The 13912-nt window shown below is 45.1% G+C and overlaps 2 protein-coding genes across 2 annotated transcripts in view; one reads left to right on the top strand and one right to left on the bottom strand.

The window, feature by feature from the left end:
• Positions 1 to 13912, bottom strand: part of SRP14 (signal recognition particle 14) — a 173883-nt gene that overhangs the window by 88910 nt on the left and 71061 nt on the right. The window lies entirely within an intron of this gene.
• The window catches only part of BUB1B (BUB1 mitotic checkpoint serine/threonine kinase B), a 55379-nt gene continuing 49816 nt past the window's right edge, over positions 8350 to 13912 (top strand). The window contains exons 1-2 of the mRNA XM_055537353.1: positions 8350 to 8629; positions 11552 to 11698. Of these exons, the coding sequence (XP_055393328.1) occupies positions 8595 to 8629; positions 11552 to 11698 (182 nt within the window). The 5' untranslated portion in view covers positions 8350 to 8594. The remainder of the gene's footprint in view (positions 8630 to 11551; positions 11699 to 13912) is intronic.

Consider the following 13912-nt stretch of genomic DNA (forward strand, 5'->3'; position numbering starts at 1 on the left):
GCTGTGGATCTCAGAGCGGGCAAAGGCTGATAGCTTGCTCTCAGAAGGCAGACCAGGGAACTTGATGGGAGGCATCTCTGGGCGGCAGGCTGTCAGGATACAGGCTGGAGCCATTGACCTTCCACTGTGACACTTTATGGGACAGTCCTGGCATGGTTAAAACTGAGCAGAAGATAAAAAAGCCTGTTTCCCTCACCTTCCAGATTCCCCTCCACTCTGCACATGCAAGGAAAGAGTCAGACCCGAGGCAAGCGGCATCGTCCCAGGGTGCCTACTTTTGTCATTTGCATAACCTGTCACGTTCTCTCCCCCTCGCAGATAATTTTGCCATCAATATAATGGTATCACTTTATTATTAGTCACTTGCCCTGTGTAAATCACCTTTTTTTTTTTTTTAACCCCAGGTACACTGGATTTGGAGAAGGCAATGGCACCCCACTCCAGTTCTCTTGCCTGGAGAATCCCATGGACAGAGGAGCCTGGTAGGCTGCAGTCCATGGGGTCGCTAAGAGTCAGACACGACTGAGCAACTTCACTTTCACTTTTCACTTTCATGCGCTGGAGAAGGAAATGGCAACCCACTCCAGTGTTCTTAACCTGGAAATCCCAAGGATGGCGGAGCCTGGTGGGCTGCCGTCTATGGGGTCGCACAGAGTCAGACACGACTGAAGTGACTTAGCAGCAGCACACTGGATTAATCATAATCCTTGGTCTATAGCCCCCTTTCTTCACTGATCCATGCATGGTCCGTCTTTGTGTTTGTTTATGTTTAACTGTTTATTTCAAAATAATATAAGAAACTGTCATGAACACTCAGTGCTAGAACCAAAATATGGACTCCAGCCACCTCTACCTATGTGCTCCTTCATCCTGTCCCCCTCCTTGCCACCTGCTACCCTCCACAGTTGTGGTTGCTTTCTTTTTTATTTGCTCTCCAAGGCTGATGAAGTGTAACACCCACTACCAAGCTTACTCATCAGGACCACAACCCAGTGCTTCTGATGTCTAACTGGCTGGGTGTGATCATGCTGAGAGGAGCCCCAGTCTCAGTGGATGACGTGTTCACAGCATCGTGGCTGCAGTCACTAATGCAATGAGGTGGCAATGAAGTCAGATTCCCCACAAATATAGTTTCCGTTGTTTAAAAATTTTATCCAAGCCAGGGTTTCTCAGCCTTGGCAATACTGACATTTGGGGCTGGGTCATTCTTTGTTGTAAAGGGCTGTCCTATCCATTGGTGGATGTTCAGTGGTATACCTGGCCTCCACCTGCTATAGACGTCAGTAGCACCCAAGCCCCTCTCCCCCCACACTCCCAACTCCCCTAGTTGTGACAGTCAAAGTCAAAAATGTCCCCTGAAGGAGGAGGCAAAATCACTACGCATGGAAAACCACCAACCTAAGCAAATATTTGGCAATATTCAGTTCAACAAATTCGGCAGGTAAAATGTCCTTCCCTAAAAGAAAAGGCACGCACATTTGTGCTGTAAAGCCTTGCTTTGAAAAGTGTGTGTGGTCTTGAACCAGCAGCACGAACACCTGGGAGCTCATTAGAAATGCAGATGCTCAGGCCCCTCCCCAGACCCTACTGAGTCAAGATCTGCGTTTTAACAAGATCCCCAGGTGACTTGTGTGCAATGAAGTGTGAGGAGGAACACTGCTGCAGAGATTACACAAACTGCACCCTGTGAATAAAGTGGGCTCCAATGCAATGTTTCCCAACTAGGGAAGTTACTGCCATTTGAGGGGACAATTCGTTGTTCTATTGGGTTGTCCCCTGCTTTGCAGGACTTCCCTGCCCCATCCCCATTAAATGCACACAAGGAGCTCGCTCTCCTAGGTGATCACTGTTACCCTCACCCTCCAGATGCCCTCTGGGGACCAGAACTACCCTGTGGTACAAACCCCCCGAGTGGAATGTTTCTTGAAGTATGGACAATTTGTCCAACAGCAGGCTGCCTCAGTCTACAGTTGAATCCAGGAGGCAAGGAAAGGCAGAAGTTAAAACATCACAACTCTCTACCACAGCCCCAGTTGGGGGAGGGTACCAGCTGCCGAGCACTGGCCCGGAGGAGCCACTCCAGCCAATGGGAACTTGTCAGAGCTGGGGGTGGAGGGAGGAGCTGGAAGAGGGGAAGCAGGGGAGACAGAGGAGCCCTCTGGGAGAGACAGAGCTGCAACTGCAGCCCAACCAGTCAGACCAGCTGGGGCAGTCCTCCCTGGTCCTGGCAGCCTCAGCAACCTAGTCGGGATAAAGCAAATAAATGACAACAGTTTGGCATCCGAGAGCTGTGTCTGAGGTGAGGAAGGGAATGCATCCAGGTAGGCGAGGTGCCCATTCTGTGCCCTGCGCTGCCCCCTTCTCACCTGGGATGGAGGAGAGGGATCGTCAGGCCCTTCCTAGAGCCAGCTGGAATACATGGTTCCATAGCTGGGAAACCCGAGAGCTCCATGGAAGAGCTCCAGCTTCTAGACTACAACTGGACGCCTGCCCTAAACAGGAGGTGAGAGGGCTGGGTCTGCCCTCCAACCTTGCCGTTTGCCAGGCGTAAGGTGCGGGGGCATCCATAGCCAGGTCTCCACATCTCCTCTAAGCTCCTACCTTTGTAACACCCAGCGCACTCTCTGTTGCCTAGGATGACACATTAGCTATGCTGTTCCTTCTGTCTTGAAGTCACTTCCTCTTCTTCCAGTATCTCCTACTCATTTTCTAGGACCCCTCTTCTGACTTCCCCTTCCCTCAGCTCCCAGGAGGGGAAGAAACTGCATTCTCTTTTGAGTTCCCCTAACTCCAGGCTCATAAGCTGCCATATTATAGAATTTTTTTTTTTTAAGCACAGGACTTATGCAATTTTTCATATTTATATGAAAATGTGTCCATACCTGTCAGGTTTGGCACCTGACATGAAATACTTATGCAGTGTTTGTTGCGTGAACTAAGGACATCCCGGAGTGCTTGGTCTACCGAGGTCATGTTTTTGTGCTCATGCTGAGTTGCTCAGTCGTGTCCCACTCTTTGCAACCCCATGGACTGTAGCCCACCAGGCTCTTCTGACCATGGAATTCTCCAGGCAAGAATACTGGAGCGGGTACCCATTCCCTTCTCTAGGGGATCTTCTTAACCCAGGGATCAAAGCTGGGTCTCCTGCATTGCAGGCAGGTTCTTTACCATCTGAGCCATGTTCACTTCCATCAGTCTGGGAATTCAATGAAAAGCCAGAACCATGACACCCCACATCATGGTTATCTTTTAAAAAATATTTATTGTATTATTATTTTTGGCTGCATTGGTTAGTTGCAGCATTCAGGATCTGTCACTGTGGCAAGTGGACTTCTCGTGAGTTGAGGCACATGGGCTCAGTAGTGGTGGTGCATGCGCTTAGTTGCCCCGCAGCCGGTGGGATCTTAATTCCCCTACCAGGGATCAAACTCATGTCCCCTGCATTGGAGGGCAGATTCTCAACCACTGGACCAGGGAAGCCCCACCTCAGGGCTTTTACACCCCACTGAGGGACACACTGTAGAATGCAGAGCCTTTGACTGCTCAGAGGAGCCAGCTGGTCCAATTTCGTTGTTTGCAGTTGAGGAAGAAACTGTCTCCCACAGGTGGGAGGGCTGAGCCTCTTTCACACCTGTCTGTGAGGCATCATCTTCCCCATGACAGCCGCCATAAGTAATATGCGTCCAGGGTCTGTCTGTCCCAGACACAAGGCTCTCAGTTGGTAGAAGCCAGCCTCTCAAATACCACAGCTCCCCTAGTGAAGTTACAAGGACCACAGCTGGCAGATGTCCCTGGGTCACTTTTCTTGGAATGCTCACTGGCTTCTCTAACTCCTTACGAAGGGTCTGGATGGAAAATCAGAAACAAGATCAGATTGATCTACTCTTGTCTTCAGCTGTTAGGAGATGATATTTTTCTAACTCTGCCTGTTTCTGGATTCTTTCTCCCTCCTTCAGTTTGGGAACCTGCGTTGAAAGAAAGACATAGAAACTTCCCAGAGGCAACATGTCCTGAAGACCTCCAAGGAGAAAGGAAGTTTGTATGGTTCTGATCCAGCTCAAGAGCTTAGGGTTCTCATCACTGGCATGTTCAAGCCCAGGTGTGAGCCTGGGACTCTGAAATGTGAAGAATTTCCCTAATGTTGCTCTAGAAGTGGCCCAAGTTCAGGTTTTCCACTGGCTCTCAGTCTCAGAATTGACTTAAGAAAGGAACAATGTTGACCAGTCCTGTGAGGACCCACCCTTCCAAGCAATGATCAGAAAAGGACAGCCTGTAGAGGAGCAGGAGGAGGTGGGAGCAGAGGTCAAGTAACTTGTCACATCACTTAATTCTCTGAATCATCTCCCATCTAGCCACGGCCAGCTTTTACTGTGCAATCCAAACATTTCCATGCTTGGCTCCCACATTCAGCCAAACTAAGTTGTTTCCAATCATCTCATCCTGTCCCAGTCTGGGGACCTCTGACCTCTGGTCATTTCTTGGAAAAGCATCGCATAACCCAGATCCACAGAATGTCTCCCACAGCTCGGCCCCTCAGAATGCCAGAAGCAAACTTTCCAGTCTGCACCACGCCCCAGGAGGCAACAACTGAGAAAGGGAGTGAGGAAGCCTTCCAGGTGGAGAAGTAATGGGAGGTGGGGTACCCATGCCCTACACACTCCATCCTCCTGTCAGTCTTCCCACACTGGTTGGCTCTGCCGAGAGCTATCCCAGTTGTCGTCCACCTAGCATGGTATCACTACCTCCTTGAATGAGGACGGACCAGTATGAAATTCATTCTTCAGGTCTCAATGCTATGGAGCCACCTGAACACGAATAATGAAAATTCCACTGGCTCTTCCATAGGCTCTCCAGACCCAAGGTCTTGGTTAACACATACATTGCTTTGTGTGAATTAGAGAAAGGAGGTCCCTCTGGGCATATTCCTTTTTAAAGTGCCTACTCTGAGTGAGTGAAGCAGGAAAAAGCTTCTCCATTTGTGCCTCTGGCCAGGCACTCTTGGGCATAGCATAATTTGGACAATTATATATGAGGGCCTGACTCACCCTCCTTTTCAAAGCCTCCCCCAGGTCATCTGAGTGTTTCCCAGAGATCTGGCACTCAGCAACCAGTCCATTCCCCACTGTCACCACCCAGTATTTTCCATGCTTTTGCCCTCCTGCTCTAGCTCCCTGGTTGAAGGCCTCTACCTCTGAGACCACTGGAGGATATTTCCCCTCTGCTGGAGCCTGCAGCAAGGGTGCTGATGTGGCACTAGCACGGGGTCCAGGAATGGCCTCCCAGCGCTCTCACAATGGCCAGAAATTGAGATGTTGGAGCTGGGTTGTGCCCTTGGCAAATGGGCCTGAAGACAGTGCTGCTGGAGGCCAGTATTACACGTATCAGTTTCTACAGCCTCTGCCTGTCAGTCCTTTCTCTACAAAGCCAGGGTCCTTGGGGCCAGGTAAAGAAGGGTCACTGCCCAAGACAGATATCAAGTGGCCCTCCCCATTCCAGTTCTCCCCAAACCTATGGTTCCATCATTCTTCTCCCTCAAAACAAACAGGCACCCCATCCATTTTTTTTTTTAATATCCAACATGTTGGAATAAGTGGAGGTTCCCACTCTTCATGATACTAGTTTCCTCCCCACGAATTTGGCACCCAGAAGCTGAAGTTAATTAAATATAAACTTAGGTTGAAAGAATTCAACGTAAATTAAGGTTGAATCCCTTAATTTACAACTGAAATTTGTGGCACCCAGAGCAGTGGTCTACAAGTAAGAAGCTGGCAGCATTCAGATCCTGTTCTGTTCTTCCTAAAATGGGTGACTCTCATTGCCACTTACTTCCTTGAGGTTGGATCACCTCCTGTATAAATTGAGTACAATGATGAATATTTGGTAACTCTCTAAATTCTCCAAGACCTTCCTATAGGGTGAAACTCTGGTTGGGCTAATTCCAGATCAAAACAGCCTACTTTTGCACTTCTTATTGATGACATAGCTTGTATCTTACCTGGTATCTTAATGGCCCTGCCATATGAATGCTTCTGTTCTTAGCTGGTGATCCATTCTGACCTTTTGGCTCTTTTCTGCCAGATGTAGAAAAGTTGATAACTGGTATCTTCTTGTTCAGTATGTGTATTTTTTGCATATATCAGTGGGGAAATTCAGGGTCAGGCAATCTCTAGTGATTTGAGAAGACCCATGAAAAGTAGGGTAGTTCTTCCGAAGAGCAGAAGTAGAGTCCAGAAAGAAGTTTTCATAGAATTGGAGGGAAACCCAGCTCCTAGGACAGTTCCCTAATACCTTGGTACAACAGCTACTGTGAGATGCAACTAGGCAGCAGCCAGTAGCTGCCAGCCCTGGGGTTAATGCATCTTCTCACCCTTCCTCCTGGCAACACAAAGATGGTTTGGATTATTATGCCTCCTCCTCATTGGTTCTTCTACCTCAGGACAACTCATCACTGGTAAACACAAGATGCAACCACTGCCCTGATTGGCTGATCTGTTGCTGGGGTAAAGGGCAGCATGGTGATGCTGCTTTGCCAGATGTGGTTTCCTTCAGGTCCTGAACACACACACCCTCATTCAGTCTCTCTTGACCTTCCTCCCATCCTCAGAAAGTCCCTCTCTCCTCCTGTGGTTGCACAGTAAACAAGCAGTTTGTCCAGGGTTCCCTGGAGACCCAGAGGTTTTCATCTTTGCAGTGTTTAGCCTGCTAAAGTACGGTTTTGTATAATTCAAGAAGGCAAAGTTGGGGAAAATCAGCCTTTGACAATCAAGAACACACACATCCCTCCATGACCAAGCAAGAGATCGTATATTTTCTGACAACTAAACTAAACTACCACTGATGCAGATAGGTATGGCTTTGCACGTAAATGGGTAAAAATGAGAGGCTTGCTAGTCCCCAACTCCTACCAGTTGCCACTGAACCTGAAATTCCATCATTAAGATTTATTCTGCTATAAATTTTCTTCCCCTGGGAACTACTGTTAGAATACAAAGAGCCAAAATCTGTTCTGAACGATGTGTGAAAAGGCTTCTTTATGGTCAAATAAGTCTAGAGATGCCAACATATTTTGGCATCCCCTGTGGTAGGCAGAATAACGGTCCCCAAAGATGAGTATGTCCTAATCCATGGAACCTGTGAATATGTCACCTTATGTGGCAAAAGAAACTTGGCAGATGTGATTAAGGTTTAGGACCTTGAGACAGAAAGGTCATCCTGGATAATATGAATGGGTCTGATATAATTACATGAGTCCTTCAAAACAGAGAGATTTTCCTGACTATGATCAGAGAAAGAGATGTGGTGATAGATACTGGGTCCGGGAGAGTGATGCTGCTGGCTTGGAAGGTGGAGGAAGGGGGCCACAAGCTAGGGAATACTGGCGAATGTCTCTAAAAACTAGAAAACAGGAAACAAATTCTCCTGAAGGACCTCCAGAAACACAGTCCTGCCAACACCTTGTTTAGTGTGAGACTTGAGTCAAATTTCTGACTTACCAAATTGTAAGGTAATAAATTTGTGATGTTTTAAGCTGCTAAGTTTATGGAAGTTTGTTAGAGAGCATTAGAAGACAGAATATACTCCCTCCCTCAGAGATTCATGAGTGTGCATTAGCTATTAAGGGTTAAGGGCTCTAGTGAATCTGTCAGGACTGCTGCGCAGCTAGGCTTGTTCAAAAACCCTGCTCCCCAGCCACATCTGAGCTTACCATGGTTTCTTCCTCAAGAAATCAGAACTGGGACTAAAGAATGTCAGTAGAGGCTGGTCTGCTGAAGGGGAAAAGAGGCAAAACCTCCGGAGCTGTAGCATAGCTGTATTTTCTGCCTGGGACTGCAGCAGAGAAGCAAGGCGGTGTCATTACCACATTACAGATGAGTTAAAACTGAAGGTCAGAGAGAATATGTCGCTTGCCTAAGGTTGCACATTTGGTACGATTTCGACAGAATTAGATTCTAGTTTTCTTCAATTCAAGTACGGGGCAGGAAACAGCTGGGTCAGAGCCGCCTAAGAACTCTGGACACTTGTGACACTTGGGGCAGACAGCAGGGGGTGGTCATAGCCTGGCCAGCCAGTCCAGAAATCAGGTCAAGCGCAAGCACTCAGAGATATCTCACTATGCTCATTATATCAGAGAATTCTGATGCTTAAAATGTTCCTCGCTTGGCTCAAAGATTAGCTCTAGAGCCTGGACGCAGAAAGCACCTGTTGAGAATTTACACCTCCTGAATTTACACCCGCTAAGCCTGCAGCACCTGGACAGCCACAATCCCCGGAAACTACCACTCCCACTATGCACCGCGACAGCGTTGACTAAACCCGGGACAAACTACAAGTCCCAGGATTCCTTGGGCACGAGCGCAGAGGAGCGGAGGGGCGTAGCACGTTGTCCGCGCGGGACCGTTAAATTTGAAACTTGGCGGCTGGGCGTGAGAGCTTGGGGTGGCTGGTTCGTGAGGGAATTAGGTGCGTGCTTTTTCGGGGAGCACCCTCCGGTCGCTTCAGTGCCTCGAAGGGTAGGTTGCAGAAGGAGGCCCAGGCGATCTGAGGCTCTGAAGAAAGGCCCGCGGGAGGACGAGGCCCTGAGCCGGGAATGCAGGATGGCGGCGATGCAGAAGGAAAGGGGTGCTCCGAGGTAGGTACCGGAGAAGGGCGGCCGGGAACTGGGCCTGCGAGCTCCTAGGGTGCCTGGCAGTGACAGAGGCTCCGCTGAGAGCAGTCCAGGAGAAGAGCAGGCCCAACCGAATCGTCCTCCCTGCTGGAATTGGACGCGAGGAGTGGAGGTGAAGGCACAGGGTTAGCACTGACGTCAGTGCGCTGAGGGCGCGTGAGAATCCTGCTGCATCCAGCTGCAAAGCCAAGGAGGCTGTGGGACCCCGGGGGTCCAAAGGGCTTGGAATTTGTGGTCTGTGTTTGTATCTCAGCCCAGCCATTCGCTAACTCTGTGACTTTGGATACGTCTTTAAATGGAAGATGCTGCTGTTAACGCTACCTACCATTCCGAGTTCTGGGAGAATTCAGAGTATTTGTAAAGTAACTGCCTCCAAATAAGTGCTTAGTACATGGTAGGTGCTGTCTTTAAGTTAGTAGCATAGTTAGAAATCTGAAAAGCCCTTCTCCTCATGCTTGCTGCTCTTCCTTATTTATCCATAAGGAAATGGCAACCCACTCCAGTGTTCTTGCCTGGAGAATCCCAGGGACGGGGGAGCCTGGTGGGCTGCCGTCTGTGGGGTCGCACAGAGTCGGACACGACTGAAGCGACTTAGCAGCTTAGCAGCAAGCTCTTCTGGATTGAAATTCTATGTGCGTTTTCATTAGGGGGTACACGGTACTTATGGGCTTCCTAGGTGGCGCAGTGGTATAGAATCTGCCTGCCAATACTAGAGGCACAAGAGAGACTCGGATTCGATCCCTGGGTTGGGAAGATCCTCTGAAGCAATAAATGACAGCTCCAGTATTCTTGCCTGGAAAATTCCATGGACAGAGGAGCCTGGTAGGCTACACTCCATAGGGTCACAGAGAATCAGACACCACTGAGCACTACCACCACCACACAGTACTTAGATAAATGTCATTTTACGAGCTCTTTAATTCATGCAAAAGATATATATACTTTTTATTTTATATTGGAGTATAGCCGATTAACACTGTTGTAATAATTTCAGGTGGACAGCAAAAGGACTCAGCCATACATGTATCCATTCTCCCCTAAACTCCCCTCCTATCCGGAGTGCCACCTAACATTAAGCAGAGTTCCCTATGCAATAGGATAGGACCTTATTGGTTATCCATTTAAAATATAGTGATGTCATGCGAGATATATTTATTAACTACCTACAAAGTACTAGGTGTAACAAAAACACAAAAATCCCTATCCTTATGAAGCTTAAGTTCTGGGTGGGATGAGGGTAGGGAAAACAAGATAAATAAACTAAAAGGTAGATAGTGGTTGGTACAAAACAGACAAAACTGGGGAGGAGGAGGGTTGGTGCAATTTTTGATAGTTTTGAACAGAGGGCCTCACTGAAAAGGTGTCATTTGGATCAAGACTGGAAGGAAACTCTAGAGTTAGTCATGCATTGATCTGGGGGAAGTACAAAGGCTGGAGGGTGAGAGTTGGGTGAGGCAGGGGCACTGGCTGAGTAATTGGAGCAGAGAATAAAAGGAAGTAAAAAAGGTGAAGATGCAGGCATTGTAAGGACTTGGCTTTTACTCTGTAGTTGAAAGTTATTGGAGGGTTTTGAGCAAAAGAAAGACATGATCTGACATGGGTTTAAACAGGATCACTTTGGCTGCAGTATCGAAAAGACTAAAGGTAGAAAAGGATGGAAGCAGAGAGAGCAGTTTAGACGTTATTGAAATAGTCCAGGCAAGAGAAGATGGCGGCTTGAGCCAGGCTGAAAACAGTGGAGATGCTGAGAAGAAGGTTCATTTCTGGATACGTTCTGGAGGTGGAACCAACAGGACTTGCTGGATGACTGGGGGGTGTGAGAGGGGTGTCTAGGTTGGCATTAAGATTTTTTACTTGAGAGCTGGATAAATGAAATTGCCATTTATTTGAGATGAGGGAAAAAGCAGGTCTTTGAGGAGGCAAGAGGAGAAGGGAGGGAGGAAACAATCCCAGCTCAATTTTGGACATTTAACAGATATTTTAATTGCTATTGTAAGAGAAGAAATCTAGAAACCTCAATATTTATTCACTGCTTACTACTGTTAGATCCTGTGTTAGATCATGAGAATAGAAAAATAAATGACATGGCCCTTATATTTACACAAAATAGTTAAAAAGATAAGAGTAGTTACAACTTACATTATTAATCACTTACAGTTTGTTTTCCTGAAGGGAGTTTTCAGCTCTCCTCTAGACTGAGGTCACACAAAACTTTCACTTTATTTTTGAAAAATAGTGCCTGTCTGTCTCTGTTTTAAACACAGAAATAGCATCTCTTGGCCAGAAGTAAGCTTCTCTTCGAGGATTGTAGAGCTCTGAAGTTCAGAGTATTTACCCTTTGTGGTGATTACCTCCAAAAAGCTTTTGCAGATTCCCCCCATAGAATTGACATAATTGGAGGAGCCATTTATGACCAGTAAAGTGTATTTTTGTCTGCTTCTACTCTGGGCTACCTATATATATAAAGTTCAGCTTTAAGTAATCAGTTGAAACATGGGGTTAGTCTGATAAACACTTTGCTAATTTTAAATTAAACAAGGTGATGCATTCAGTGATAGGCATCAATCTGACTTTTGTCTACTTTGCCAAATTTATAATATTTTTTTCCCTTCTTTCTTCCTGTCATAAACTTTCTTCTTAGGATATTGCTCACAATACTGTAGCCATGTTCTCTCTTCCATTAGGTAATACTGCAGCCTTGAACTTGGAAACCAGGTCACAGATAGAAGGTTAGGAGTATAACATTAATAACACTACTAATCTGCTGGCCCACTGTATTTAACCCAAAGATCATGAATTATCACTTTTCTGAAAACATTTACAATAATCCAGTGTTATAACAATTCAGTGTTAGTATGAGATTTACTTTTGTTTCTCTCTTCACAGTGAAGTCATGTCCTTGGAGGGAGATGAATGGGAGCTGAGTAAAGAAAATGTCCAACCTTTAAGGCAGGGGCGGATCATGTCCACACTTCAGGGAGCGCTGGCACAGCAAGAATCTGCCTGTAACACTACTCTTCAACAACAAAAACGGTATGTAGGATGGTTGGGGCTCCAACCAGTCATCATTCACCCCCAGTTGTGGTAGTAATGTGGCCGTGCACCCATGCAGGATGGCATAAGGAGTACTAAACTACTCTTCAAAAATTGGTAGTCTGAGAATCTGTTCCCCTCCTGCTTTCTTATCACACAACAGCTATCTAAAGATCCCCTCAAGCGCACTTAAGAACAAGAGCTATAGGATTTCATTTCACTGGAGCAGCCAAACTCTTCTATCAATAGAAATATTTCTCATACAGGGGTAACTGATAAGTAAAGCAAGTATCATACTATAGTATCTACCAAAAGAATTATGTCATTCTGAATCCTGAAACAGAATTAACTCTTTGAGACTAATCAATTAATGAAATTGCTTCTTTGTGTTCTGAACACTGAGGGAGAGTGCATCTGTTTATCCTTTGTCTGTACTCAATTATTAATGTTCTAGGAAAGTATTTTTGAGAATGTGTGCAAAAGAAATAGTGGTCTCCAAAGAAAATGTAAGCCTTGGAGAAACTGAATTTAAGGAACTCAGGGTGATGAAAAGCTGAAAAATACCACTATATTGTTCAATATAGTGAACGATAAAACTTGCTCTCCTTTGACAAATTTTGATAAATTTGTATTTTGATAAATACACTTCTTTTCAAAAAGGTAAACTAAAGTATTGGTTTCTACCTGCAGTCTCGTGACCAAAAAATTCTTGTATTATCAGAAAATTATCATAATTTTGATCTAATATAATGAATACCCTTGATCATCTCTTTGAATCTTTAAAAGCATTGGATTTTATGGTTTTGTTTCACAGATGGTGTTCTATTCGTAAATCTTTTTGATGACATTCTGTGACATTGTACTAGTTTTTCCACTTCACTAAACTACTCTTCCTTTTTGCTTGTTGGCTTCCTACTTCATTTTACCTAAGTTTCTGTTCTTTGCCCTCTTTTCTCATTCCATATTCAAATTTTCCAGCATTATTTAACTACTGTCTACATCTCTTACTTGCCTTCTAAATGTCTTTTTATCTTCCTGTAACATATGATGAGATAAATATTTCACTAGTGTATTAAATACTGAATCTCTTCTCTTATGTAGGACCTTCCTTTTTCTACTCCATTTTGATTAATGGTATGAATTAATCTGAATGATTAATTAATTCAGATTAATCTAATTAATCTGAATTACCTCACTGCTCTCTCATACTCATTGATTTAGTCGATTGCTAGGAATCGGTGATTTTTTTTTTTAAAGATCTATTTATTATTATTTTAAACTTTTGACTGTGCTGGGTCTTTGTTGCTGTGTGCAGGCTTTCTCTAGTTGTGGTGAGCAGGGAGTACTTTTTGTTGCAGTGCGCAGGCTTCTCATTGAGGTGGCTTCTCTTGTTGAGCACAAGCTCTAGGCACATGGGCTTCAGTAGTTGTGACTCTCAGTCTCAGTAGTTGTGGCGCACGGGCTTAGTTGCTCCAAGGCATGTAGAATCTTCTCAGAGCAGGGATCGAACTTGTGTCCCCTGCGTTGGCAAGAAGATTCTTAACCACTGGACTACCAGGGAAGCCTCTGATTTTTTTAAGTATAATTTGCATGCAGTGAAAGGCTCAAATTTTTAAGTATGCTTAGGTGATTTTGATACACATTTCAAGACAGAACATTTTTATTACCTCCGAAGATTCTCTCCTGCACCTTCCCAATCAATCTTCCCCTCCTCCATGAAGAAACCAGTGATCACATTTTTATCACCATAGGTTAGTTTTGTTTATTTTACTATATATAAATGGAATGATGCAGTACTTTCAAAATATTTTTTAGGCATTTTCACGTTGCATGCATGTATTAGTAGATTGTTCCTTTTTTTTTAACTAAGTAGTATTTCATTTGTTTATCCATTTATCAATTGATGGACAAATGGATTCTTTCCAGTTATGTGTTTTGTGGGTAAAGCTGCTATTTACATTCTAGAGTAAGACTTTTTGTGGACATAGATTGTCATTTCTCTTGGAATAGCATTGCTAGGTCATAGAATAAGTGTTTATTTTCCAAAAAGGTTGTAATATTTTACACTCCTATCAGACACATATTAGAATCAATTTTCTCCAGATCCATTCCCATATTTAGTGTGGTGGTTGTTTTTTTTTTTTTTTTTTTTTTTTTTCATTTTAGCCATTCTGGTGGATGTATAATAGTTTTGGTTTTACTTCACATCTCCCA

The sequence above is a fragment of the Bubalus kerabau genome, chromosome 10 (genome assembly GCF_029407905.1).
Source record: "Bubalus kerabau isolate K-KA32 ecotype Philippines breed swamp buffalo chromosome 10, PCC_UOA_SB_1v2, whole genome shotgun sequence".
NCBI classification, from domain to species: Eukaryota; Metazoa; Chordata; class Mammalia; order Artiodactyla; family Bovidae; genus Bubalus; species Bubalus kerabau.